Genomic DNA, 23115 nt, shown 5'->3' with positions numbered 1-23115 from the left:
TTATTTTCAAATGAATGGTAAAAAATATATAATTCCTAATGTAATGAATGCCAGTAAAGTTAAAATCTATTTGGAAATTAACATGACCATTTATAGTGTATCCCCAAATTTTCCTGTTTTTCCCCAAGCTGATATGTCTCCCCGGAAGGGAATGTTTTTTTTTAAATTAATGAATAAATTGGGCCTGACAAGTGGACGAAAAAAAACTGTCTTGCATAATGTGTTGAATGCCAGTACAGTTACAATCAATTTATCGATTAATTTGCACGTTCTTACATCAAAATGTAGTAAAAGTTAAGGTCCATTTTAAACAAAAGTGCAATGCAGCTGTCAGAACGATATATCTATGTTTCAGCAGCCATAAAGCCCAGTAACATAAAAAAGGCCACTTTGCAGTCTTACTCTGCAAATCTATTTTATGTCTGCCATTGTACACTGGTAACTCATTCACTTTGACTGAAGCTGGGACAAGAACAAAGGGGCTGCAGTGTGGGGGGAAAACATCGTCATTATAGATGAGAACAAGACACCAACATTAGTCCAATGTATATATTTTTCATGGTAGAAATAGGTGAAAATCTGAGCAATAACAAAAGAGATGGAGGGATGTGATGTGGAAGATGAGGGAGGGGGGTGCAGGCAAATGTGTGTGTTTTGTGTGCGCGTGTGTCAAGGCGGTCTTTCGGTTGCGAGAAAAAAAAACAGTCTCGGTGGGAAAGGAGCATATGATGAAGGTATGTAAATGCACTTAAGGGACGGAAAGTGGCGTCGGGGGGGGGGCTTCGTCAGACCGCACGGAGGCTTCTGTGTTTGATTTTTAGTTGAAGATAGGTGCAGTCACCTCAGCGGTGTGTGAAAAGAGCGAGAGTGGGCGGCGGGTGTGTGTGGACCTCATCGCTGACGGGACCCACAGCCACCCCGCGATTGTGCCCCGCTCTCTTCATTTCTGGAGGTGAGGACAAAAGGGGAATAAACAGGGGACAAATCAAGAGAGGCCCGGGATCCGATTGTCGTGACGCCCCCCGCCCCCCTCCCCAGAAATTGGTCGCCGGTGGTCGGGATTTCCTGGACCCAAAACGTCTGAGGGGAAAAAGCGGCGTAGCATTCGACTGAGACTGGGGGTTTCCTGCCACAACAGCGGGATTGTCAAAAGGAGCCTTTCACTCTCAACGGGGCCTCGTATTGGTACGTTTTCAGGTATGTATGTGTTGAAGGTGTTAGCTTACGTGCCCCGACCCACGTTAGCTCCGAAAAAACGCCGAGGTGAGTGATGCTAATTATCTCACATCACGTCTCTTGCTCGTTTTCTACCTTGACGCGAGCTAAACCAGTTATTTTTACAGCTCCGCTGAATTGTGAGGGGCGAAACATCTGCATCTCATCACCCCTTTTTTTCTAGCTAAACGCTGCTTTTAGCCTGCCGTGGCTATCGTTGCGTGAACGCTTCTCAAATAACGTGCAAGAGCGTAATAAACCTTAATTAGCTGTCTTGCTAGAATGCTAACCACAGCTAGTAGCTTTGCTAGCTTCCAATTGGCAGTAAATATGAGCTAACGCCAACCGTACAAAGCTAAAAAGGCAGCTCGACTAAGCTAATTGGAATGCGTAAAGCCTGCTGTTGGCTATTGCAGCTCCGAAACACCAGCATCATGTTTGGTATAAAAGTGGTGCAACAATATATTTGCGTATGCTGTTGCTGACACGATAGCCATGTCTTGCTGACATTACACTGGCTATTTTGTTTAGTTGGTCGTGCTCAAGCGAGCTACTGTGATTAATTAGTTATCAAGATTCAAGGGTGGAGATCGATAGAATCCCTCCAACTGAACAGGGTCTCTCCCCCCCCCCCCCCCTCTAAACCAGCCTCCAAGACTCCAGTGGCATGCTTGCCTGATACATGCACTTATGTTTGCTTTGGTGTCTCTGCTCATCGCTGGATTATTTGTGTTCACTCATGTGCAATCTATTGTTAAGAAAGTCACAGGCAGTTACGTTAATAGTTTAATTATAATGAAATTCTTTCTGGTGTGCTTTACAAAACGCAATTGCCTAAATGTGTTGAAGGGCAATTAACCATTCTGTCGGTTAAGAAAAAGACACAATGCAAGCTTGACACTCAAGGCAATTATGGGCCCTGACCCCATAAAAAAAGGGTGCAATCCCTCAAATTGTGAGCCTTTGTAATTAAAAGGAGTGTACACACAATCAAGTTTACATATAGTGCCACTATAATGAGGCTTGGCTTCATCAAGTTGTTTCAATCCAGCAGTTGCAGTGGTAGTTCATTCATTACGTGACTATGAATGTTACTTAATTTCCAGAGTTACTTGCTCTCACTGCCCCACTTTTGTGTCCACCAAACCTGTTTATCAGTCAAGAGGGAACGCTTAGGCATGCCTTCTTTATTTTCCAACAGCTGTGTCGAAGTCCATAAAGACAACTTGGTTTTCATAAATGTATTGAAAGGCTTTGTCATATTTATTTGTTTCATAAAATATTTACAAAGCCTGTATCTAAGCTTATGTTTATAATGCATAGACCTTTAGAATCTGTACGCTTAAATAAATTACAATTACAATAGCAATTCCTTGGGAGTAGACAAATATCTACAGTGCCAAGCGACGCCATACAACCATGGACTAAACAGCCACGTTATGATCACTCGCACAATGTAACGATACCTACTGCTACGGCTGCATCAAATATTCATCCCTTTTTTTTCAAGATGTTTATTTTCTGTTTTGGTTGTCACTGAAAGAGGGGTATTCATTTAAAAATGTTTCATTGTCTGGGGAGCTTTTCCTAATATTTTTTTAAATCTCAAGCGACTAAATGGGGTCAAAATATTAAGCGCAGATTTCTTCACCACTGCAAACTTCAGCCACAATATTAAACAAATTGCCTAATTAATAATTCTCTGACAGTGTCTATCAAAACTCTCGATTATTACTTTTTGTAAAGACGTACCATTTGATGGAGCTCTTGCAATGATCATTGTGCAAGTGGTAATAATGTGCGGCTGGTGGCTGGATGTTTTGGTTGTTGTGTACGCTCCAGTTGTGCTTGTATGTGTATTTCTTCGCTCCTAAGCCAAATTGTTGTCATGTTGTTTATAATTTAAAATAAATATATGCACACTGAAAATATCAATACACAGTAGAAGCATGAATTGGTGACGATTTGTCGTCATCACTAAAAATGGTGGTTGGTGACACCTGCTGCAGGCTATGCAAGTACATAATGTTCATAGTCTGTCTTGTCTCTATGCATGACTTCGTATGACCACAGAAAGAACTCTTATGTCGGGTATGGATTTGTGTTACATGCTGACTTAAACATTTGTCTTTTGTTGCTACAGGTTTCTACGTGTCTGGCCAGCTGGAAAATGAATTCATCTGCATGGAGTTGCTGAGGGAAAAACGAGAGCTGGAGTTTGAAAGGATTGAACTGGAAGTGGAATAAATGGATTACCTTCCTTTTGGGAAATACGTTGCTCTGGATTTGGGTAGAATTAAATGATGGCTGACAGACAATAACAAAGGTAAGACGGCTAAATGCTCAAGTACCAGGAGAGCGCCAAGAGGAATCGATGCCCGGAATAATGAAATAAGAGGGACCAAAGACTGTTCTCGCCCAGATGAATGCATGCAGTGAAAGAGGAAAACAAAACAAAAAAACAAACATGATATGAAATGAGAATGATCAAGAAAGGCAAGAGCTGAAGTGTCACCCTGCATCCAAGAGTGGATGAGAATATCAATGGAGTTCTGGGAGGTGTGTTGTCAAAGTCTGTTTTCAGACCTTTGTGACGCAAATCTTTTGAAACCTTTCTGGTCCACGTCCTGGCAAAATTACACATTTTAACGGAAGAAAAAGACATCTTGTCAAAATTCTGTCTCAATGGAACAAATATTTTTTGCGCCATTGCAACTGTGTCTTTCCATCATCGGGCTCCTGAAAGAGCCATGTTTACAGGAGCTGTTTTGCTACAGCATCTGCAAGTGAGACTTTTAAAGTTGCCTTACATAGTGATGTGTTAGTCATCCAGGATATCAGATTCTTGATGCCAAACCGCAGAGGAATGACGACAAGTTTGAAACCCACCGCAATGTCGGCCTTTGTATGTGGAATCAACCATATACCAATGCCACATTGAAGTGAGAACATTTTTACTCTTTGATATGACTTTGATCTGTTGGGTACTTGTAGCATTCAGCTATACATTCCCAGTGTTCCAGTGAATTGAACCGAGCATTTTTTTTTTTTTAAAGTTCTGCTGTCTTCTGCATCCATGATTGCCGTTATCAGCCCCTCATTTATACATGGGTGGCATTTCCCACGGACATTAATGGGTGTCGTCTTTCTTTAAGTCGAAAGGGACAAAGATGCAGAATTTTTCCAATAGCCCCACCCCCCATTCTCTGGCCCCCGGCTTTAGCATGAGGGGTGGAGGTGCACCTCCGTATCCCCCGCAAACCGCAGACCCTCAGGTCTCCCCGAGGATGACAGAAGATTATGCGGCAATGCAACAGCAGAGCCTACACAGAGGCCAGCTCCAGTCCAATCAAGCCAGCCCCATGCTCGCTTACAATGCTCGAAACAGAGGCATTGTCGAGGCACCGCCCACACAGGGTAACCTTCACAGCGGCAGTAACAACCCTTACAGGAAGGACACAATGGATTATTATTTTTCATTGGGCGGGAAGGACAAAAACAGAAGAGGGGGCCAGGTCTACGGAACAGGATTTGGTTACCCGAATATTGATGGACACATACCTCCCCAGTACAGACATTCTGGCGCAGGATCTGTATTATCATCTGGCATCATGTCACAATATTCAATAGATTATGGGCCCGGCACCGGATCAGGTGGAGGATCGGGAGCTTTCTCTCCTCATCAATACAATATGAGTCAGAACGCTGCATTGCAGGCCTTGCCATCTTCTCAGAGCCGCCAACATGGACAAACGTTCTCCTCCGTCCACCATGGGCAGCAGCATCGGAGTTATCCGAGCTCTGGGCATAGAATGACCCCTCAATACCCACAATACTCTCCACAGGCTGGAGCGCCCACAGGGTCATCGGGAATATATAGCCCACCTCCACAGAGATATGCTGATGGCACTGCTAGCACGGGTTTTGATCCCAAAGTCAACAGTTCTCACAGTGTCAACTCGAGTGCAAACTCCGCCTCTGGTTTATCTGCTGCTAACAATATGGGGCCCATCGAGAGTGTTCAGCAGCGTTACCATGCATCAAACTACGCTGGATACGTTCCGCAGACGCAAACGCTTAATAAGGACGGCACACTGCAGCACTGCAACACGCAGCACAATTTAAGTGTGGGCTATGACAACCCTCTTAAGATGCAGCACCAGGGCCCAACTCGCGGCTCCGTATATGCTAAACATCCCCAGGCCTCCACGCCCAGTATGCCTCCTGCAGCATCTCAAGAACTCGCTAAATCCCCATTGCATCCTCAACAAAGTCAGATGAACCAAAACCTCAGCCCGATTTCCAACCCGTCCCCAGCTGCCTCTGCGGTACATTCCCCCAGCTGTAGCTCCACCCCTTCCCCTTTGATGGGTGTCTCAGAAACCTACGTGAACCCCTCTATTCCTTCCCACCCGTCATCTACCGTCCATAGCAGCAGTCACGGTCATAGATTAGTACAGGCTGCGTCACAGTTAAGTCCAACACCCAACTCAAACAGTAGCATCAGTAGTTGTGGTAGCAGCGGCAGTCACAAAGGTCATAACATCAGTACTGCTAGAGTAAACAGTGTGCCACCATCAAGCTGCAACAAAACTGGTCTGGGTTCAGGGCCCGTGCCCCGAGAGGAAGGTCCCTCTCCCTCCGTTTATTCATCTCCCCCAGTTGGGAAAATGCAGGACGCAGGAGTAAATAGTCTTAATGCCTTGAGCTCCCAGGTAGCGAATTTACCCAACACCATCCAACACGTGGTCCGCACCGACAACGTGCTCTCACAGAAGAAGGGCAAAGATGGTGGGCAGGTGCAACAAGCAACCCACGGTGTTCCGCCATTGCCACCGAGGAGTAGAAATGCAAGTGCAGCCTCAAGCAGCGGCACGGTTACAGATGCGACTGTTGTAGGACTTGCCGAAGGTGCCTGTTTAGAAAGTGCTGCCGATGAAGACTCCTCCTATGTGTCCGCGGAGACCAAGATAGAGCAAGAGGATCACTTGATAGAGGGCGGGCATACGAGATTGAGGCAGGCGAGTGGTGCAAGCAGTGCATCCGAACCCATTTTTTATCATCCTCCTCACAGTCAAACCCAGCCACAACCTGGACAAGCATTAAATGCCAAAACCTTCACTTACAAGTCATCGCCAAAGGTAATAGTCTCAAAAGGAAATGTTTGCCCCGCTTCTGCATTAGCATCTCCATCTGAGTGTCACTCGTCAGAAGCTGACCCAAATTCACATTCAAAACCTCCAGTTTCCTCATCCACCTCCTGTATTATTACTCCGCCCCAACCAAACCGTGTCTCGCATCCTAGTTTACTAAATAATAACTCAAAAGGCGGCCATAAAAAGACTGCAGAAATCATCAAAAACGAACAGATCAAAATCGAACATGAAGATGGGGTTGAGAAAATGGAGAAAGGCAATAGCCAAATACTTCGAGATGGCGAAATCGGCACAAAGCGCGGACAGGACAAAGAAAACATGTTGCGTACTGCTTCCGCGGCGCATGACGAGAGTGATCACAAACCCATTTCCGAGGAGCAGCTAAGTGTTGGCGTGATCGTTTCCGCTCGTTCCGAGGGAAGTCAGGTAGAAAAGGGCAAGCAACCCCAAGACCTCTGTTTGAAGGAAAAACCCTCGCAATCCTATTTGAAAGAGTCGTCGAGTAATAACGGAGAGGAAGGTATCGACCTAAGTAGATATTCATCTCAGCACCCAAAATCAAATATGGAGCAGGCCCACAATCTCAACCAATTTGGATCACATAAGTATGGCTTTGGAGACTCATCGTATGGCTCTGATTTGTCCCTGGTGAAGAAAGGAAGGACGAGGCCAGCGGGTGCGATGGAAACAAGTTCCAGAAACTATCAGCAAACGCATTCCGGTTATGGTCCCGAGCATTCAAAAGAACTGAGTTCTCTCGCCGAGTCATTCGGAAAGAGAGGCCAAGCCATCGGACCAAAAGGCCAAGAGGATATTTCTCAAATCCAACAATTCCCGAGCCTTTTACAAGAGGTTCTTCAGGGTTATAATTTAGATAGACGTTATGGAAGACCAGAACAGGCATTTCCTGCACATCTTCAAGTTCAACAACCATTTCAAACAAGATACGCTTATGGTATGACCGAAAACATGAGGATGATGGAAGGTGGTGGAGCCAGTGACAATTTGGCCCTAATGGGCACTGCCGGAAAGCCCCAACATCCCAATCATCGACTTGGAAGTAAAACCAATTTTGCCACAGGTCTTCAATCCTCCATTAAGACGGATGTTTCCAATCCCAAACTTTTGCAAAATACTGCCAAAAAAGAAGCGGATTTCTCTGAGGATCATCTACCAGCGGCCTCGGACGCACAGCCAATCCAACCGAAACACATCAATTTAGCCGACTATTCTCTACCGCAAAGAAAAACATTGCCCAGTAAGTCCACTTCATCATCTGCTGTACAGGAGCTGCTTTTGCAAGAGCCCGAGCCACTGAAAGGGTGCACCGGTCAAGGAGAATCTCAGAAATCTGAACGTCGCTCTGTCATCTGTGATGTGTCGCCAAATACACGGAGCACACCAGAGAAGGACAGGGACAGTAACAGAGAGCGAGAGAAGAATCAGAGCGCAGCCTCTGTCATTCAGCAGCCGTTTTCCTCCCCAGCATCAGTCAATGATATGAGTAAAAAGGACCTTTTAGAGAAGAAAGTGGTCAAAATCGAAACGGTAGCCAAAGAGATCGGCCCGAATCCCGATTTTCATGGCAGCGGTGGAACTCTTGACAGCGATGTGGAATATTCTTCAAAATCGGCACATTCGTCCATTCTGCTAAATGCTGACCCCTACAGACACCCGCCGCCCCAATCGCTGAGCACAAATCCTTTATCGTCACCATCGAGACATCAGTCGTATCTTCACGGTGCGGATTTAGCGACGAGCAATGCCAACAGTTTCCCTGGCTATCGCTATGGAGACACCAGAGAAAGCAATGTGCCTCACGGCCACTCTCATTTTCCTTCCCACCATCCATACCACAATTTATCGCCGCCGGCTCAGATTACAAACAAGCTTCAAATGTATCCTCACCCTCGCGGGCCTTTCCAGCATTCCCACGAAATAAACGATTGGGTGAAAGCAATGAACAGGTCCGCCAAGGATATGATGATGATTCCAGGTTCTTCCCCGGGAAGACATAAAGTTAGCCACCCAGAGCACAGACAGAGGATGATCCCTCAAGCAGACATTCACGGCGATCACCATGCTAGCAAAACACTGCTGCATCACCAGGGCGGATATTATGACGTGAAAATGTGGGACTCGACAACCCCGGGCAGAGATGGCGTTAGAATAGTCGACGCCGATTCTTGCTACTGGACACAGGCACATCCGCCGCCGCCGTCATCTGTTCCTGCAGTTTCACGGGTTCCTCCGAAGGCTCATGGCCCGAACACGGCTGAACTTGAGGAAACCAAACGTCCCTGCTTTCCTCCTCCGTGCAACTCTACGAAACCTCAGACTGACGTAACTCCTGCTCAACCACAGGTGCCGCGTCAAACCAAGTCTGGTGGTCCCGGAGAGACAAATCCTCTTATATTGAGAAGGAGAGTGCGTTCTTTTATCTCTCCTATTCCTGCCAAACGACTCATGCAGGATGCATCTCAGCAGAGGGCCGCCGCGAATTCACACGCTGCTGGAGCGCACGCGGAGTCAAACCATCGCAATGAAGACGAGTCGTCCTCTTCTGATGTTCCGCATCTCTCTTCCCCTTTGCCTGGCGAGAACATCTTTCCCAAATCTCTCTCTCCATTAAGTGGAAGTACAAAGGCCTTGCCTCCAAAGAAAGGACGCGGTTTGAAACTCGAGGCAATTGTTCAGAAAATATCACCGAGTGTTGGAAAGCCTTCAGGCATGGGTGATGATGGAACAAATCATTACCCGGGCTTTACTAATGCCACAGTGCCACCGTTTAGTGCGTCACAGGACCAAGACATGACCCATTTTCCCAGAGTTGCCGGAGGGGATGACGGTTACATTGACGACACTCACTCGTTAAATGACATGATGTCCTTCAGAGGTGTAGATGAGACTGGCCCGTTGCCACTGTCTGGCTACCCGTGTGATCCACAAACCCGCAAGCAAAAAGATTTTGACTTTGGCTTAGGAGGTGCCGTGGCATCCGGTGACAAGGAGGACTTTGCGCTGCTCGGGCCTTTACCCCCTCCTCCACCCCTCCCTCGCCCGGTTCAGGGTTCTCCTCCTCCATCCTCATCTGCCCTGTCAGACATTCAGCATTTCACCAATACTTACCAGCAGCTTGAGACGAGAAGAGGAGAGCAGTCCGCCGCCAACCTTCTCCGACAGAAACTTCAAGAATCTGGCATGGGGTTTGATGACTATGCTGGTAGTGACTACTACGGCGCCACCTCACCGCATCATAGCCAGTCTCAAGGACATGTTCTGAGCAGACATCAGATGTCTTCTCCTCGGCCACTTCTCTCCTTACAAGATTGTAAGGCTTCAGATAGCGCTGTGCCTAAAGGCTATTTTCCATCTGGCAAGAAGAAGGGCAGGCCGGTTGGAAGTGTGAATAAACAAAAGCGTCTCCCAACCCAAGCCCAAACACCGATCCAGTCTCAAGCCCCAGCTCAAACCGTGAATCAGAATTCTTCTCAACCGCCACCGACTCCCGCTCCAGCCGCCCTTACGATACCGGACATAGTCCAAACTGCAGCCAGCACAGCCACCTGCATCTCGGAAAACAAAAGCACTCCTCCTCTGACGCCGCCCACTTTAACCCAGATGGTAAAAGTGGATGTTGAGAGTCCGTTGAGTCAGCCTGAGATTGAAGTGAAACCTGCGAGACGGCGGCGCAAAGTTTTGAAAGAGGAAGGCGGCTCACCGGAAAGAAGAGGCCGCCAAAGAATAAGGAGAGCAGGCGCACCGCCGTCACAATCGGCGGCTAAAGATAACCCAGATATGCCGCCGGGGGCAAAAGGAGCCAACGGCATCAATAGAGCATTCCCGGATCCAAATCTCAAAGGCCTGTTTGTGCCGCACATTCACGTGGAGAACAAAATACCCGAGATCGGGTCGGTGTGCACCATCGTAAATGCTGAGGACGACAAGTTAAAAGGCGAGCGTAGTGCAAACGGAGGGAAAACGGGTGTCGGCGCTATTGATTCTCTGCCAATCTCAACTTTTTACTCGCAGTCGTCAAAGAGAGAATCAGAGCTGAGGGAGACGGACCAGGTGGAGACGACGCTTCAGTCGGGAAAAGCGCTTCCTTCTTCTGGCTACGTTGTTTCCGGACCTGCCGTTACAGAAACTAAACACTCTGGGCGTCAGCTGTGCTGTCTGTGTCAAAAATGGGCCAATTACAAGCACCTCGGAGATCTTTACGGGCCGTACTATCCTGCAGAATATGCTGCCAAGCTCCCCAAAAACCAGCCCCAGCTTCGACAATGTCACACCAGCACAGGTGCCACCAAAACGGCACCAAACCCACAAATCGGCTCAAACGCTTTGGACACTTTGCAGAACTCGCAGAAACAACACGTTCCGTTCTCCAGACCCGTGGCTACAACTAACTGCACCGTAAACTTGGATTTGAATCTTAAATCTCTTTCCGCCGCAGTAAGAGCTCCTCCCTTAACTTTTAGAGAGGATGTGATTGGCGAGTCCAGCGCCATTGCCTCTTCTTATACCGCCAATAAAATGCCATCTTTATCCTGGGACGTGAACTTTGATATCATACCTATTCCGGAGCTAAAAAGAGAGCCGGACTTTGACACGTCGCACCAGCAGCTGCAGCTGCTAAAACAGCCACAGGAGCAACAAGCAGAGGAAGCCCAGCAACGACCGCAACACCGAAAGCTGACCTCCCATCCACGCTTTAAACGGAGGCACAAATCGAGCGAGGACTCCCCCAGAATGGTGCCGTCCAACAGTAAGGCCTCTCTGCCCTTTCAACCTCCGCCGCCGGCTCTGGACTCCCTGGGACCGTTGGCGCAACTTGCCCAGTTGCCTCAGATGCCCATGGACCCGGAGGAGTTGTGGGTTCATGAAGGATGCATCGTGTGGACCAGTGGAGTATATCTTGTCAATGGGAGGCTGTACGGCCTGCAGGAGGCACTAGATGGTGCCAGAGAGACAGTAAGTAGATCTGTGTCATCTGTTGCGATTTTTGTTGTCAAGTGAATGTCCTGGTGAATTATTATTTTTATTATTATCATATTTTTTTCCTGTATCCGTTTCGAAGGGAGCTGCTGAGTTAAGTGGCTGCCGCGTCGTGTCCCGATTGCTCATGGACATTTCTGCTCTTTGTGTCCTAGAGCTGTTCATACTGTGAGATGGTTGGCTCCACCCTGGGCTGCTACAGTAAAGGCTGTATCCGGCGATATCACTATCTTTGTGCCATTGAAACGGGTGAGCCAAAATTTTCTGAATGCTTACAACGTATCCGTTGTTCTTTTTGGTCATGTTGTCACTTTCCAGAATAATACCTGGTATTCTTAATAGATGGGTTTTGGAAGGCCGATCTGTTATTTATTTTAACACCCCCCCCCCCCTCCCCCTCTCCCCCTCCGTCCAGATTGTTCTCTCAATGAAGATAACTTCTCATTGCGGTGTCCAAAGCACAAGGTAAAGATATGATCATGATATATGCCCCCATATTGTATTTTCACATAAAATGACACGAAATTAATAGCAATATTCTCTTCTTTTTTCTATGTATTTATATAACCCTATTTAAATAGAAAATACAATCAGTAAAAGGTAAATCACAGATAAAGTACAAATATGCAGTGGACAATCGCCATTCCAAATATTTGCAAGTAGAACCAACGCAGTTGTGCAAAGAATTGAAATAAATAGAGTTAAGTACTTCAAATATTGTCCAAGTACTTGTTTCACCGGTAATGCTAATAGAAGAACTTTTTTCAGAGGTGGAGCGCTCTGATATGAAATCCAAGCCTTTCAGTAACTTTTTAGCTTTTTGGTCAAGGGATAAAAAGCTGGTCAACTCTTTCAGGCTTGAGACGAGGGACCGTTTAAAGTAAAATAATGTAAACACCATCGTGTTATGGCACAGAAAAGGTTTCTATATCATCCATTATTATTTCATACGATCGCTTATTGGTCAACCGTTCCCTCTGCAGGTAACCCAGAACTTCCGGCCCGCCAAATCCATGTACCTGGAGCAGTCTGAGAGAGGGTGAGACTTATTCCGCCTGGAAGCGGTAAATTTACTCACGTTACATTTTTTTATCTTATCCAGTCGAAACGGGGACTCTGGTCTAAACCGTTTGAGGATTTTCTCAGTTTTTCCCTTCTTACTTGGTTTCTGTTCACATGTAGAATGAAATGAAAGCAAACCGTAAGTACCTTGAAATAAATGGCGCTCTGCCATCGGTCAGCAACAAGCACAAAAAGCCATACCTTTTATACACCCTCGCGTTAATTGGAATTGGGGTTTGTAGGACCACGAATTGCACGGTTTGCGATGTTTGTATCTCAATGTGTTTTTTTTCTTTGTGCGCAGGTTTGGACAAGAGGTCGGCTCAGAGATGCGACTCGGCGTGAAGACGACTTGCGCAGGGCCGAGCACCAAAAGGGAATGTACAATTTCACCAGGAATCTGAATCATTTCCATTCAAGACATTACAGAAAAGAGGCCGCTATTATTGCTCTGTGACTTCAAAGCAGAAAAAGACCCAAACATGCAGATTAAACGAACAAAGCGGGAGGAAAAAGACCTTGAAAAGAAAACACTGAGATCCAAGTGGAATCGAGTGACAGGGGAACAAAGGAACGTTTCAGTCAAGAACAAAAGAAGCAAATTTCTTCTCTGGGCTCACCTTGGTTTTCTTGAAACACCCCCTTAAGTGTTCAATTCTTGCTCATCATCACCTATTTTAACATTTACTTTTTTTTTTAGTCTGGATATTCTTTTGATTGTTTTAAAGGAGGCTTGTTGGGAGAAAACGGGATGTCAACCTGAGAAAAGAGTGATTGGGAGGCTCTCTCGCAAATAGTATTTTATCTCATGATATCAAAATGAAGTCATATTTTAGCCCTCATTATTATTTTTGTATCCTCATCAGTATTTACCCGTATTGATAAAAATGGATGTATTTCACTTTATATTTCGTCAAAACGTTAATTGTCTGCATTTTCCCCCCTCCCTTCTTTCTTTCGTTCCTGGAGAGAGGGAGAGAGGAGCCAAATTGATGTCCTGGAATGTCAGGGTCAAGTTTGCCACAAAGACATTTATTGCCTTGGAGAACGGACATTTGTTGCCTTTCAATGGAGTGTAAGTGTGTGTGTGTGTGTGTGTGTGTGTGTGAGCGAATGCGTAAGAGAAAGAAAGTGCTATACCATTCTGGTCCTTTTTGAAAAGTGTTCTTATTTTTCATCATGAGCTTTTTACGGTACAGCGAGTATTCCTGAAAAAAATCAGATGGACACAGTCTTATTTTTGGAGCACAAATGTTCCTCACGTGCGCGGAGAAGGTCAAGCCATGGACCAACGTCCGGGTTATCTTTGACCATGCGGAGCGGACTAAGATCGAAAGATGAAGGACATTGAGCGCGGTGCCCAGCATTGCGCAAGCGCGTGGTGGGCACTACGTAGGAATTGTGACGAGCAGGCGTCAGTCACGCCTTCGGTAACACTTTGAGGAATAAGACCAACGCGAGTATTGAGGATGTCGTGGACGGCTGCGATTGGCCGCGCAGGCCAACGGGGACCAATCTTCACTAAGTAGTTTTCCAGCGCTGGCACAGCGGGAGATCCAAAATCCATTCAAAAGAGACATTGCCATCCGATTTCAAACTGTAAGTTGTACATGGTGTTGTCTTGATCATTTTTTATTGTTATTCTTGTACGAGGAGAAAAAAAAAGAAAAAAGAATCCAGCTCGAAGACAGCAGTAACACTATCAGAACCATGTTGTATCACAAAAGTTGTCAATATGTATATGAATTATGAATACACTTGTTAAATGCTTCAACTATGCTCTTTTTTTTTTCCTGGAACATATTTTATTCTATTCTGGGTAAATATCCGCGCACAATCGATCAAGTGTTATTTTTTAAATACTTTGAAAGGGGTGGCAGAATCTCTGGATGTGCTGAGCTTCTGCTTCCGCGCCGGTGTTGTATTGAGCCCAACATTGCCCGCCGCTCTTTGTGGATGTGTCTTAACTTGCCATCGCTTTGTTCATCAGAACAGGAAATTGTTGTCACTGACTGAACAGCGCCTCTGCAGGTTGCAGCCGAGTAGTGCACGGCTTTTTGCTTCAAAACCCGACAAATCCACACAGGTAACGCTGCACAGAATTACGAATGATTAAGAAACCAATAAATAGATTATACCACCCCTGATAAAATGATCACTTTTTTTTTCTTGTAGCTTATTCTCAAGTTCATTCTTGGCAGCTTTAGCCCAGGCCTTTTTCATCACGCTGTGCTATGACATGCACGTTTTTCTTTATTTACAGCTAGAGCTTCTGGAACTTGAAGAAAAGGAGCCCAAATAGTTGAGCTAAATATAATCCTTAAAAAAAAAAAAAAGTAACTCGTTGGAAAAGCCTTCCCCACAGTTTAACTCCATTTTGTCGAGTGTGTTACTGAAAAAAATGTATCATTTAAGGAATGCATTCTTTTTTGGCAGCTGTGGGTTTACCTGCTGGGTCCTCAACTCAAAAGTGAGTTGTGGACCCGTTTTGGCTTGGGTGAGTATAACTTGTTTTTCAATCCTTTGCCCAAAACAACATCAATCTTCTGGGTAGAATGCGTGCAGTTGTCAAATAAGTCATCCTCTGGGCTTTCCCTTAGCGTCACCACCTCGCAGACCCAAGCGCAGTCGTACTCGGCAGCGAAAAGCAATGTTCATGTAATACTCTCGATTTTCATCATGTCAAGGTCAATGCCGATGTCACAGATCAAAACGGAAGGAGAGCACCCCTGGGGAACACGAGGTGGCGGGGGGCAGGGATGAAATGGAGAGAAGATGAATGGGAGATTTGGAAATGAGTTACAGAGCCAAAATGAAAACAGATGGAAAAGAGTTGTGTGGTTTGGATTAATATGGATTAAAAAAGAGGAGTGTGTGTGTGTGTGTAATATGCACACAGTTGTGTCCGACTGCTGGCTTCATTTGGCACTCCTCACGATGTGATCAAGAGGGAGAGCAGGCTGCAAGTAATGCAAGGGGGGTGAGTGCATTTTTCTTATTTTTAATTGAATTTAACGTCTGTATTCATGTATGTCTGATTCCGAAGTACTTCTGCTTTGCTTCTCATTGACCCCTAATTACCATAACTTTGCTCTGTTGTATCCCCCCCCCCCACCCTCTTAGTGAAATCCTTTAAATTGGATGAAATCCTGCACCTTTTGTGGAAAATCAAATTCAAAATTGTCAGTCAATAGTTGTTTGCAAGTAATGCGGTGAGACCAGACAAAGTTTGACCCCCCCTGTTATAAGGCGCACGCACACACCCACTGACCAGCGTCTCCGCCACCCAGGCATGATGGCGTTCCTTCAGCAACTACGTTCCCCGGCGCTCTCCTTCATCCAGACGGTCGCGTCTCTCTGCCTGGCTGCCATGGCGCTCACGTCCTCCTACTGGTGTGTGGGCAAACAGAAGGTACCCAAGCCTCTGTGCTCCCCCACCAAGCATAGCAAATGTATCCCGGTTCCCGGCCTGTCCAACTCGTCCAGCGTTCAGTTCTCCTGGGAGACGGGAGACGACCGCTTCGTCTTCCCCGCCTTTCACACGGGCCTGTTTGTCACTTGCGAGGAGAACATCTACACGGATGCGAGGGGTGAGTGCGGAAAACACAATACCGTGTTTAGAAATATTCATTTAAGACTAAAGTCTCCAAAGGAATGCCCACGGGCCATTTGCGGCCTGCCATCCACTTTTCAGCCGCCCGCATCAAAGACCAAAAATTACATTTGACACGCGCCCCGCAAAGTCAGCATTATTATTTTGTGAAGGCAAGATATTAGATACTGTACAACAATTGCATTAAATGGTTCAGATGTACGTGGAGTTTAAACGACATCCTCACGTTAATGCACAAAACTGTTATCATTAGCTGTCCAATGCCACAGTTGTGCCATTGTGCCACTGGGATTAACGTGAGTGCAGCACAGTGAGATGAAGATCTGCACAAACAGGAAGTGCAGACAGCAAATTGGGTCATAGAGGAAGTGGAAATCCAAGGTGAGAATCGGGCCTGAGCTCCCGGTCTGTGTTAGTTGCAATTTGTGTGTGCGTGCACGCTCGCTCATCCTAAAGGGGATTAACTCAAGTGTGTTTTGTGCTTGTGGAGATTTAGTCTTCAGCAGTATGGCTCAATCATGGATCAGGAATCCGAAGAGCAAAAGGTCAATAGAATGCACAAACACGGGCTGAATATCATCCGATTATCTATTAGTGATTAATTATACCAGAATTGAACCCCGGCACCTCTGCGCCGTGAGGCCGACGTGCGAAAACGTCTCGCCTTCACAAGCAATTTTTTTTTTTTCCTCGGGTGAATGATCGACTTCCAGATTGTATGACTTCATGAGTGTCCACCGTCCTGTCTCCTCGTTTCTATTCCAGAGGAGAAGTGTCGGGGGTTCTACACTTTAACGCCGCGTTCTGAAAGAGGTGACTTGCTGCATCCCTCCTTCTGGCTCACATTTTTAAATTGCTGGTAAATTCATTCGGATGCTTTGTCCTTGTCTTTTCCCTCAGCCATGATGTGGCTGTCGCTGTCCTTGGAGCTCCTGTACGTGGGTCTGCTGCTCATCAGCTGCATCCTGCTCTCTGTGCAGTTGTGCATCAGGGCCTGGTTCCCCTCCACGCAGCGCTGTGGCCAGCTGCTCAACGCCTTTGCTGCCGTTTTCACAGTCTTGGGAGGTACAGAATCGCTTTCGATGCCTGTGGTATTCTGGACTACAGTCTATCTTTTGATTTGGACTCCCCAGGTCTGCTTGGAATGGTGGGTCACATGATGTTCATGCAAGTGTTTCAGACTACAGTGTCCATGGGCCCAGAGGACTTCAAGCCTCACAGTTATGGCTACTCTTGGGCGTTTTAGTGAGTACATTGAACGTACTCGCGCGCATTGCAGCAAATTCTTCATCAAGATGCCTTTGAAGTCAAATGAAAGTGCCGGATGTTTTCAGTGGTGAACAAGTTCCCTGTTTTGCGTCTCCTTCAGCGTGGCCTGGGTCGCCTTCACCGTCTGCATGTCAGCTGGCGTCTCCACCCTGAACAACTACACAAAGAACGTCCTCATGGTGGCAGCGCGGCTTAACTCCAGCCTCAACCCCTTCAACTTTGTGGGGCTCCTACCCCCGGCGCCATATTTCTCTGCGCCGAACTCCGGCGTGGCCCGCGCTTTTCACCAATCCCACGCGCCAATCTCCCATTTGTCCCCTTACTACGAGCAGCCGCCATCCAAGTCACCACCACCACCACCACCACCACCACCCGGTAAGCCTTCCTACTCCATTCCTCTACCCTACTCGCCGTCCTCCCACCTCGCGTCCGCATCCTCTTTGCACCGCTTGTCCCTCCCATCTCCATCTCACTCGCCCAGCTTGCCCGCTCTTGTCCGCGGACCCCTGAAAGGTCATCAAGGACCCCTGAAAGGTCATCAAGAGAACACGGTCCCCCTTTACACGACGCAGGATTACTGCAGCCCTCTTTGAACCGTTATGGTGCAGTTCATTCGGTCAGGTGCCAACACCGTTTTCAAACTCGTGTGCGGATCAAAATCGACCAGTGGTCTGGTTATGGTTCCCAACAAACTTTGGTGCGATTCACGTGATTTATTTGCCAGTGTCCTGTAGCGGATAATAAACATCCAATAATTATTCCTTCAGAAGAATTCTGTTTTGTCCTCACCGGCTGTGCGTCCAAACAGAATAGCGTACACTATTCCATTTCACCACAGGGGGCGACAGAACTCACTCACTCCAGCTTTATCAAAAGAAAGTAAAAAAATATTATGATAATAAAGATAGAAACTAAATGTTATGATCCTCCAACTGAAAAAAAAGTATCGTTACAGCGAAAATGTCCTGCGTTTTTGTCCCCGTCAATTCAAACGTGAGCGTTTTCTAAAAATGAAATAAAACTACACTACGTCATCTCTGCCTTTCGTATCCACTTGGGGGCAACGATGAAGTGGCGCCAGTGCTGATGACAGGATGCGGTTGCCCTAAAGATGACTCAAGAAAAATTGGTCCCAAAAATGAAATGGAAACGTTGCGCCGGATAATTGCACATGAGAACAAAACTCTCAAATGACAATAATTGGTTGGAAATCTCTTTTTATTATCGTAAAAATAATTGTCATTGTCATCCATGGTGAGAAACAACAAAACAGAACAGCATTAGATATACAAAGCAGAACAGGAAACGTATTTACATTTAATGTGGGGCGCCAGTTTGTTAGTTTTTTTTTTTTGTCTGTCAATTCCTTAGTCAGCAATGACATTTGGAAGGCAGTGAAGGTGTACATTTTAAGAAAATTGCTTTAAATTTGGTTTTTACCGGAACAATAATATGAACAGTTTCTCGTTTCTTGAAAGCACTAAAACAAACGCGTCATTTAGAAAGCATGATTGAAAAGTTGGTATCTTGAAAAAGATGGCTGCGACACACTTTCTAATCTTAAATAAGTCCTAAACAAGCACAACCTTCAGACATCATTGTTCAAAATTAGCATTGCGTCGTCCTTAAATCTACAACACGGGCTGATGCCGTCATGCTGGGGCAGCACCGGAATAATCTTTAGTAACGCTTAACATATAGCAAGACCATCGAAAATACACAAATTGAAGTTGATAAACTTACAATGAAATAATGGTGGGGTGGAGGGGGGGGGGGGAACCTTGAAAAATAATAGACTCACCCTCTTTTTTTTTTTTTTTTTTTAAAATCTACTTATATCCACATTTAAAAGTACGTACAAAGAAGATCACAGATTTTACTTTTAAAAACTTTTGGGGTTGCTGAAAATCATGATGGATCTCACTCTCTCTTTTTTTAGCAACGTGGCGCATATTTCGGCCGAACTCTGTGTGGAAAGAATAAATTCCACTCCATTACAACTTAAGTTGGTTGCGCCTCTGTTTTACTGCCATTGTGGAATGTTGCAATCTGCTCTTGCTCAGTAACTAAAGATCAGCTTTTTGCGAAACAGAATAGATCCAGCCGAACATTTTTTTGCTTGGATGGGTGTTATTTCTAGCAATCCCTCTCATGCCGTCTTCTTGCGTAGCACAAAGTAAGTGACGGCGGAGATAAATGTGAGCGCAAAGGAGATCCATGCCAGGATGAAGCAGTGGCCATAAGAACCGAAGCTCTCGTCCAGATGGAAGCGGTCTGTGTAGATGGAGGCTGCGATCATGATGCAGAGACCTGAGAGAGAGAAAGAGCGGGTGACGGACAGGCGGTTCTCGGTTGGTTACCGAAAGAACTCAAAGGAGGCCCCCGATCGGAGAACCGACTCAAAACTCACAGGCGAGGGCTTGGAAAACCCCCGAGATGGTGAACCTCTGTCCTTTGTTCAAAGTGAAGAGCTGAGCGACAAACACAAAGATTCCCAGGATGGAGAATATACAGGCAAGCACTGAGGTGGCTTGCACTGCCTGGAGGTAGTCTGTAGGGGGAGCCAGAAAGAATCACGCCATGAAATCCGATGAGGTTGAAATATGCGAGTGACGCTGCTGCTGCTGCTGGCTCTTGAGCGAGCTGATTTGAACACACGGGCCGAGCCGGGGCTTAGTTCATGCTGTGGGCGTAGGAATTGGGATGTAGCATGCGGGCATTTTCCCTCTGACTGATGGCGACGTGTGTACGTCTTACCCTGTGGGTAATGGGAGCCTGTTGGAAGATCGGTGTAGTTCCACTGTCCGTTCATATATATCCACCGGGCCCAGACGTCAGTGGATATGGTGTCCGTCACCCACCAAGCCTGAGGGTGATTGTAAAGACAATTTAATTGTTCGGCTAATACAAAAGTTGCAGTACCTTATAATCATTTGTGTTCACTCAATGGACTCAAATCAAAATTCCCCATTGAAATGAATTGAAATGATGTTAATTCGTTCCGGCCCTCCACAAAGAAAAAATTGTGTGGGTGTGTACGCGGTGAGGAAAAATAAGAAATATTCCCTGTATTGATTTGCAACTAAAACCGCAATGTGACCTGCGTCTTGGCAGGAACTCGTCCAGTTTGTCTGCTTGATTTTTGTCCTAAAGTAGCTCTTTGCTAGCATTTTCATTGCAGCGCTGCGCGTTTTGACTTTTTTTCTCCATGTCCGCAACCGTCTGTTCTGTTGTCGCTGTAATACTTCTGTTGTCGCTGTAAAAATTTGTGTTTTTAGATACCAATAAATCGGAATCTGATTCCAAAAGCGAATTGGCGCCTGTCGCTTTCCTTCTTTTCACTTCACTTGAGAGGAAGTGCATCCAAAGCTCACTTGAAATGAAATTTTTGGCTAACAGGTTAACCCTAATTGTAGCCGCAACACAAAACAAAAAAAAGTCAACCAAACTATCTTTCGTAACTTGAATAACTTGTAAGCTGGGACAAATTCATGCGCGCAGCGGCAAATACGTTGCATTTCATTGTTCCATCATTGCATGAGGAAGTGTTCACTCCTCGTGTTGAGACATGTTTGCGATCCAAAATCAAGAGTGTGCGGAAGGTGTCGTTCAGCGTGGCATTCCGCAAGTGTCGATGTGGTATGCGGCGCTCACGACAACAATGTCACATATTTCTGCGTGAATGACGAGTATGTGCAGGCACGCCGTCTCCCTCGAGCGTCACCTGCAATTTAAAAGCAATAACAACAGAGGAAGACAACCACGTGCTTCATCCATCTCTCATCCGTGTCAACTATAGCCCCGCCCACCTATCATGTCAACTACACCACGGCCTGAGTGAAAATGCAGACTTTGACTCCTAAGAGTTGCCAATCAATCAATCACTCGTCAGGGCGTCTTTTTGCTGCCACCAAAACATACCACAGCAGACTTCCATCACGGTAATTTTGAAGTCACTTGTGGTTTGGCATGCCTTAAAGCCTCACGGCGACGTGACTGCGGGTTCACGCAACGAGGTGTGTAGGAGCTCAAAAAAACATACATTGTCGATGGTAGCCACCAGGAGTAGGATGATGCAGATGATGTGCAGGGCAAAGATGCCGGCGAGGAGAATCAGCATGATGGCGGCGGCGCTGTGTGAGACCAGGGCAGAGAAAGCTGGTGAAAAGAAGTCGGGTTGCTTTTATTTTTTCTTCACGTGACACACAATTCTCTTTTTAATGAATTTGAATGAAAAGTCAAATATGGCCGCTAGTTTTCTGAAGTTGAGCCAGTTATGTCAGCTTCAAGACACACACACACACACACACGCCCATTTTCATAAACACACAGGAGGCGAGCAAGGCCAAGTCTTGGCTCAACATTCCTTCTCTTTGGTTTTTCTAACTTCTAATTACTTTGAGTTCTCTCCAAAGCATGAGTGTTGGCGTTCAATTCCTGGGGGACCGAATACAACAAACTGAATCTTGACGACGCTTGAGGAAACTTTGAGAGCGCGAAGGAGGGAAGCTCATGGCGGGAAGATGAGTTTGGACTTGCCTGCTGACGCCCGCAAGAAACCTGCCACTCCTTAAAATAACCGTAAGGAATATTCCCCCTCTGCATGACTGGGCCTAAACTTATCCCTCCTCGAGTTTGAATTGAAATCCGCACTCAGCAGAGCGCAAAAACCACACTGGAACGGTTCAAATCAATTCAAGGCGCATTGTCACATCCGTCAACCTAAAAAGGCGGACGATCGCCGAGCGAGTACTTTAACGATAGCTTTAATTCTTTTTTTTTTTTGTACCCAAATTCATATGACGGCTCTATTCCCCCCCCCCCCCCCCCTTTTTTTTTACAGTGGCCAGACTGGGTGTGAAGTCACATCTGGAATGTGCTGCTTCTCCCCACAGTAAAAAGGAGTGTTCAAGGGTTGGGCCAAGGCCCTCTTGCCTCGCGCACGCGCGCGCGCGCACGCACGCACGCACACACAAACAGCCAAGAGCATTAATGTGGACGCCGAAACACGTGTTCACGCCCGACATATTAACATAAATGTTTGGCCGCCTTTTTTTTTTTTAATCTGCCTTGCACAGTGAAGTGAAAGATTGAGTTTCAAATATTTGCGTTGTACAACCTCTGCCGGAGGCGATGGCACATGAAAATGCAGACGTGCTCATCAGCTTTTTTTTTTTTAAAGTTAGTGGGTAATATTTTAACGAATTAACGGGGGTGGGGGGGGGGGGCATAGAAAAGGCGAGGAATGTCAAAAAGTTGGAAACTTGACATGGAAAAACACACACTCTCAATTTCCCCCCGCCACATTCAACACAAGCACGTTACATTGCATTACACAGCAATAAACCGAACGTCCCCAAACCCCCCAAAATGGCCCTTCTCGTGGCAATAGAAGCGTAAAACATCCTAAATGTTATTTTAAACGGATAAAGAACTAGCGGGTGCGCGCGCGAGCGTACTCTCAACTACTCATTACAACAAGCAACCATTTCTCAAAGTTCAAGAATTGTTCACCGAGTTCGGCAATAGGGATCTTCACAACTTACTGTTTGACGGCTGTCTGTCTCGAACACTAATTTCAGACTCAGCCTGGCAAAGTACAAACGGGAGAGACGACCAGTCCGCCTACTTTTGCCCCACCTTCTTTTTCAAGTCCACACACCCATCTTGCCTCTGCCGACTCCCCAAAAGAAAAAAAAAAACCCTACACTCCGTTTCACTGTGTCCAACCCACCCCTTAAGTTTTTAGTGGTCCAGCTCGCACCCCCACAACTAGCCGCCGCTGGCCCAGCCCTTCCCCCT

General features: G+C 46.3%; 3 protein-coding genes across 7 annotated transcripts; 2 read left to right on the top strand and 1 right to left on the bottom strand.

The window, feature by feature from the left end:
- Nucleotides 1–184: 184 nt before the first annotated feature.
- tcf20 (transcription factor 20) lies at nt 185–14205 on the top strand. 5 transcript variants are annotated; one of them, XM_052048490.1, is made up of 7 exons: nt 185–952; nt 1039–1185; nt 3359–11345; nt 11525–11618; nt 11785–11834; nt 12353–12408; nt 12736–14205. In XM_052048490.1, the coding sequence occupies exons 3-7, from the start codon at nt 4386–4388 to the stop codon at nt 12833–12835; spliced, it is 7260 nt and encodes a 2419-aa protein (XP_051904450.1). In that variant the 5' UTR covers nt 185–952; nt 1039–1185; nt 3359–4385; the 3' UTR covers nt 12836–14205. The 5 variants fall into 5 exon arrangements, with proteins under 5 accessions (XP_051904450.1, XP_051904447.1, XP_051904451.1 ...); XM_052048487.1 differs by having other exon boundaries at nt 1039–1197; XM_052048491.1 differs by having other exon boundaries at nt 1039–1197; nt 12353–12433.
- Nucleotides 14206–15695: 1490 nt separating this feature from the next.
- On the top strand, nt 15696–18235 carry LOC127589380 (germ cell-specific gene 1-like protein). The gene is made up of 5 exons (XM_052048519.1): nt 15696–16021; nt 16810–16857; nt 16945–17109; nt 17178–17289; nt 17414–18235. Exons 1-5 carry the CDS (start codon nt 15724–15726, stop codon nt 17904–17906), a joined length of 1116 nt encoding a protein of 371 aa, XP_051904479.1. The 5' UTR covers nt 15696–15723; the 3' UTR covers nt 17907–18235.
- Nucleotides 18236–18513: 278 nt separating this feature from the next.
- Nucleotides 18514–23008, bottom strand: LOC127589391 (peripheral myelin protein 22-like). Its single transcript, XM_052048530.1, has 5 exons — nt 22860–23008; nt 21356–21446; nt 20071–20179; nt 19724–19864; nt 18514–19623 (listed from the first exon to the last, which is right to left on the bottom strand). Exons 2-5 carry the CDS (start codon nt 21431–21433, stop codon nt 19463–19465), a joined length of 489 nt encoding a protein of 162 aa, XP_051904490.1. The 5' UTR covers nt 21434–21446; nt 22860–23008; the 3' UTR covers nt 18514–19462.
- Between the last annotated feature and the right edge of the window lie 107 nt (nt 23009–23115).

The sequence above is a fragment of the Hippocampus zosterae genome, chromosome 17 (genome assembly GCF_025434085.1).
Source record: "Hippocampus zosterae strain Florida chromosome 17, ASM2543408v3, whole genome shotgun sequence".
Classification (NCBI taxonomy): domain Eukaryota; kingdom Metazoa; phylum Chordata; class Actinopteri; order Syngnathiformes; family Syngnathidae; genus Hippocampus; species Hippocampus zosterae.
This window is presented reverse-complemented; position numbering and strand designations above follow the sequence as displayed.

Excerpts from the sequence above, each read along its gene's own strand:
- LOC127589391 (XM_052048530.1), bottom strand. The coding sequence starts at position 21,433 with ATGCTGATTCTCCTCGCCGGCATCTTTGCCCTGCACATCATCTGCATC. Across the intron at positions 19,865-20,070 it reads AGGCTCCCATTACCCACAGG|ACTACCTCCAGGCAGTGCAA; the intron begins GTAAGACGTACA and ends CTCCCCCTACAG. Across the intron at positions 19,624-19,723 it reads GGTTTTCCAAGCCCTCGCCT|GTCTCTGCATCATGATCGCA; the intron begins GTGAGTTTTGAG and ends TCTCTCTCTCAG.
- tcf20 (XM_052048490.1), top strand. The coding sequence starts at position 4,386 with ATGCAGAATTTTTCCAATAGCCCCACCCCCCATTCTCTGGCCCCCGGC. Across the intron at positions 11,346-11,524 it reads TAGATGGTGCCAGAGAGACA|AGCTGTTCATACTGTGAGAT; the intron begins GTAAGTAGATCT and ends TTTGTGTCCTAG. Across the intron at positions 11,619-11,784 it reads TCTTTGTGCCATTGAAACGG|ATTGTTCTCTCAATGAAGAT; the intron begins GTGAGCCAAAAT and ends CCCTCCGTCCAG.
- LOC127589380 (XM_052048519.1), top strand. The coding sequence starts at position 15,724 with ATGATGGCGTTCCTTCAGCAACTACGTTCCCCGGCGCTCTCCTTCATC. Across the intron at positions 16,858-16,944 it reads AACGCCGCGTTCTGAAAGAG|CCATGATGTGGCTGTCGCTG; the intron begins GTGACTTGCTGC and ends CTTTTCCCTCAG. Across the intron at positions 17,290-17,413 it reads GGCTACTCTTGGGCGTTTTA|CGTGGCCTGGGTCGCCTTCA; the intron begins GTGAGTACATTG and ends CGTCTCCTTCAG.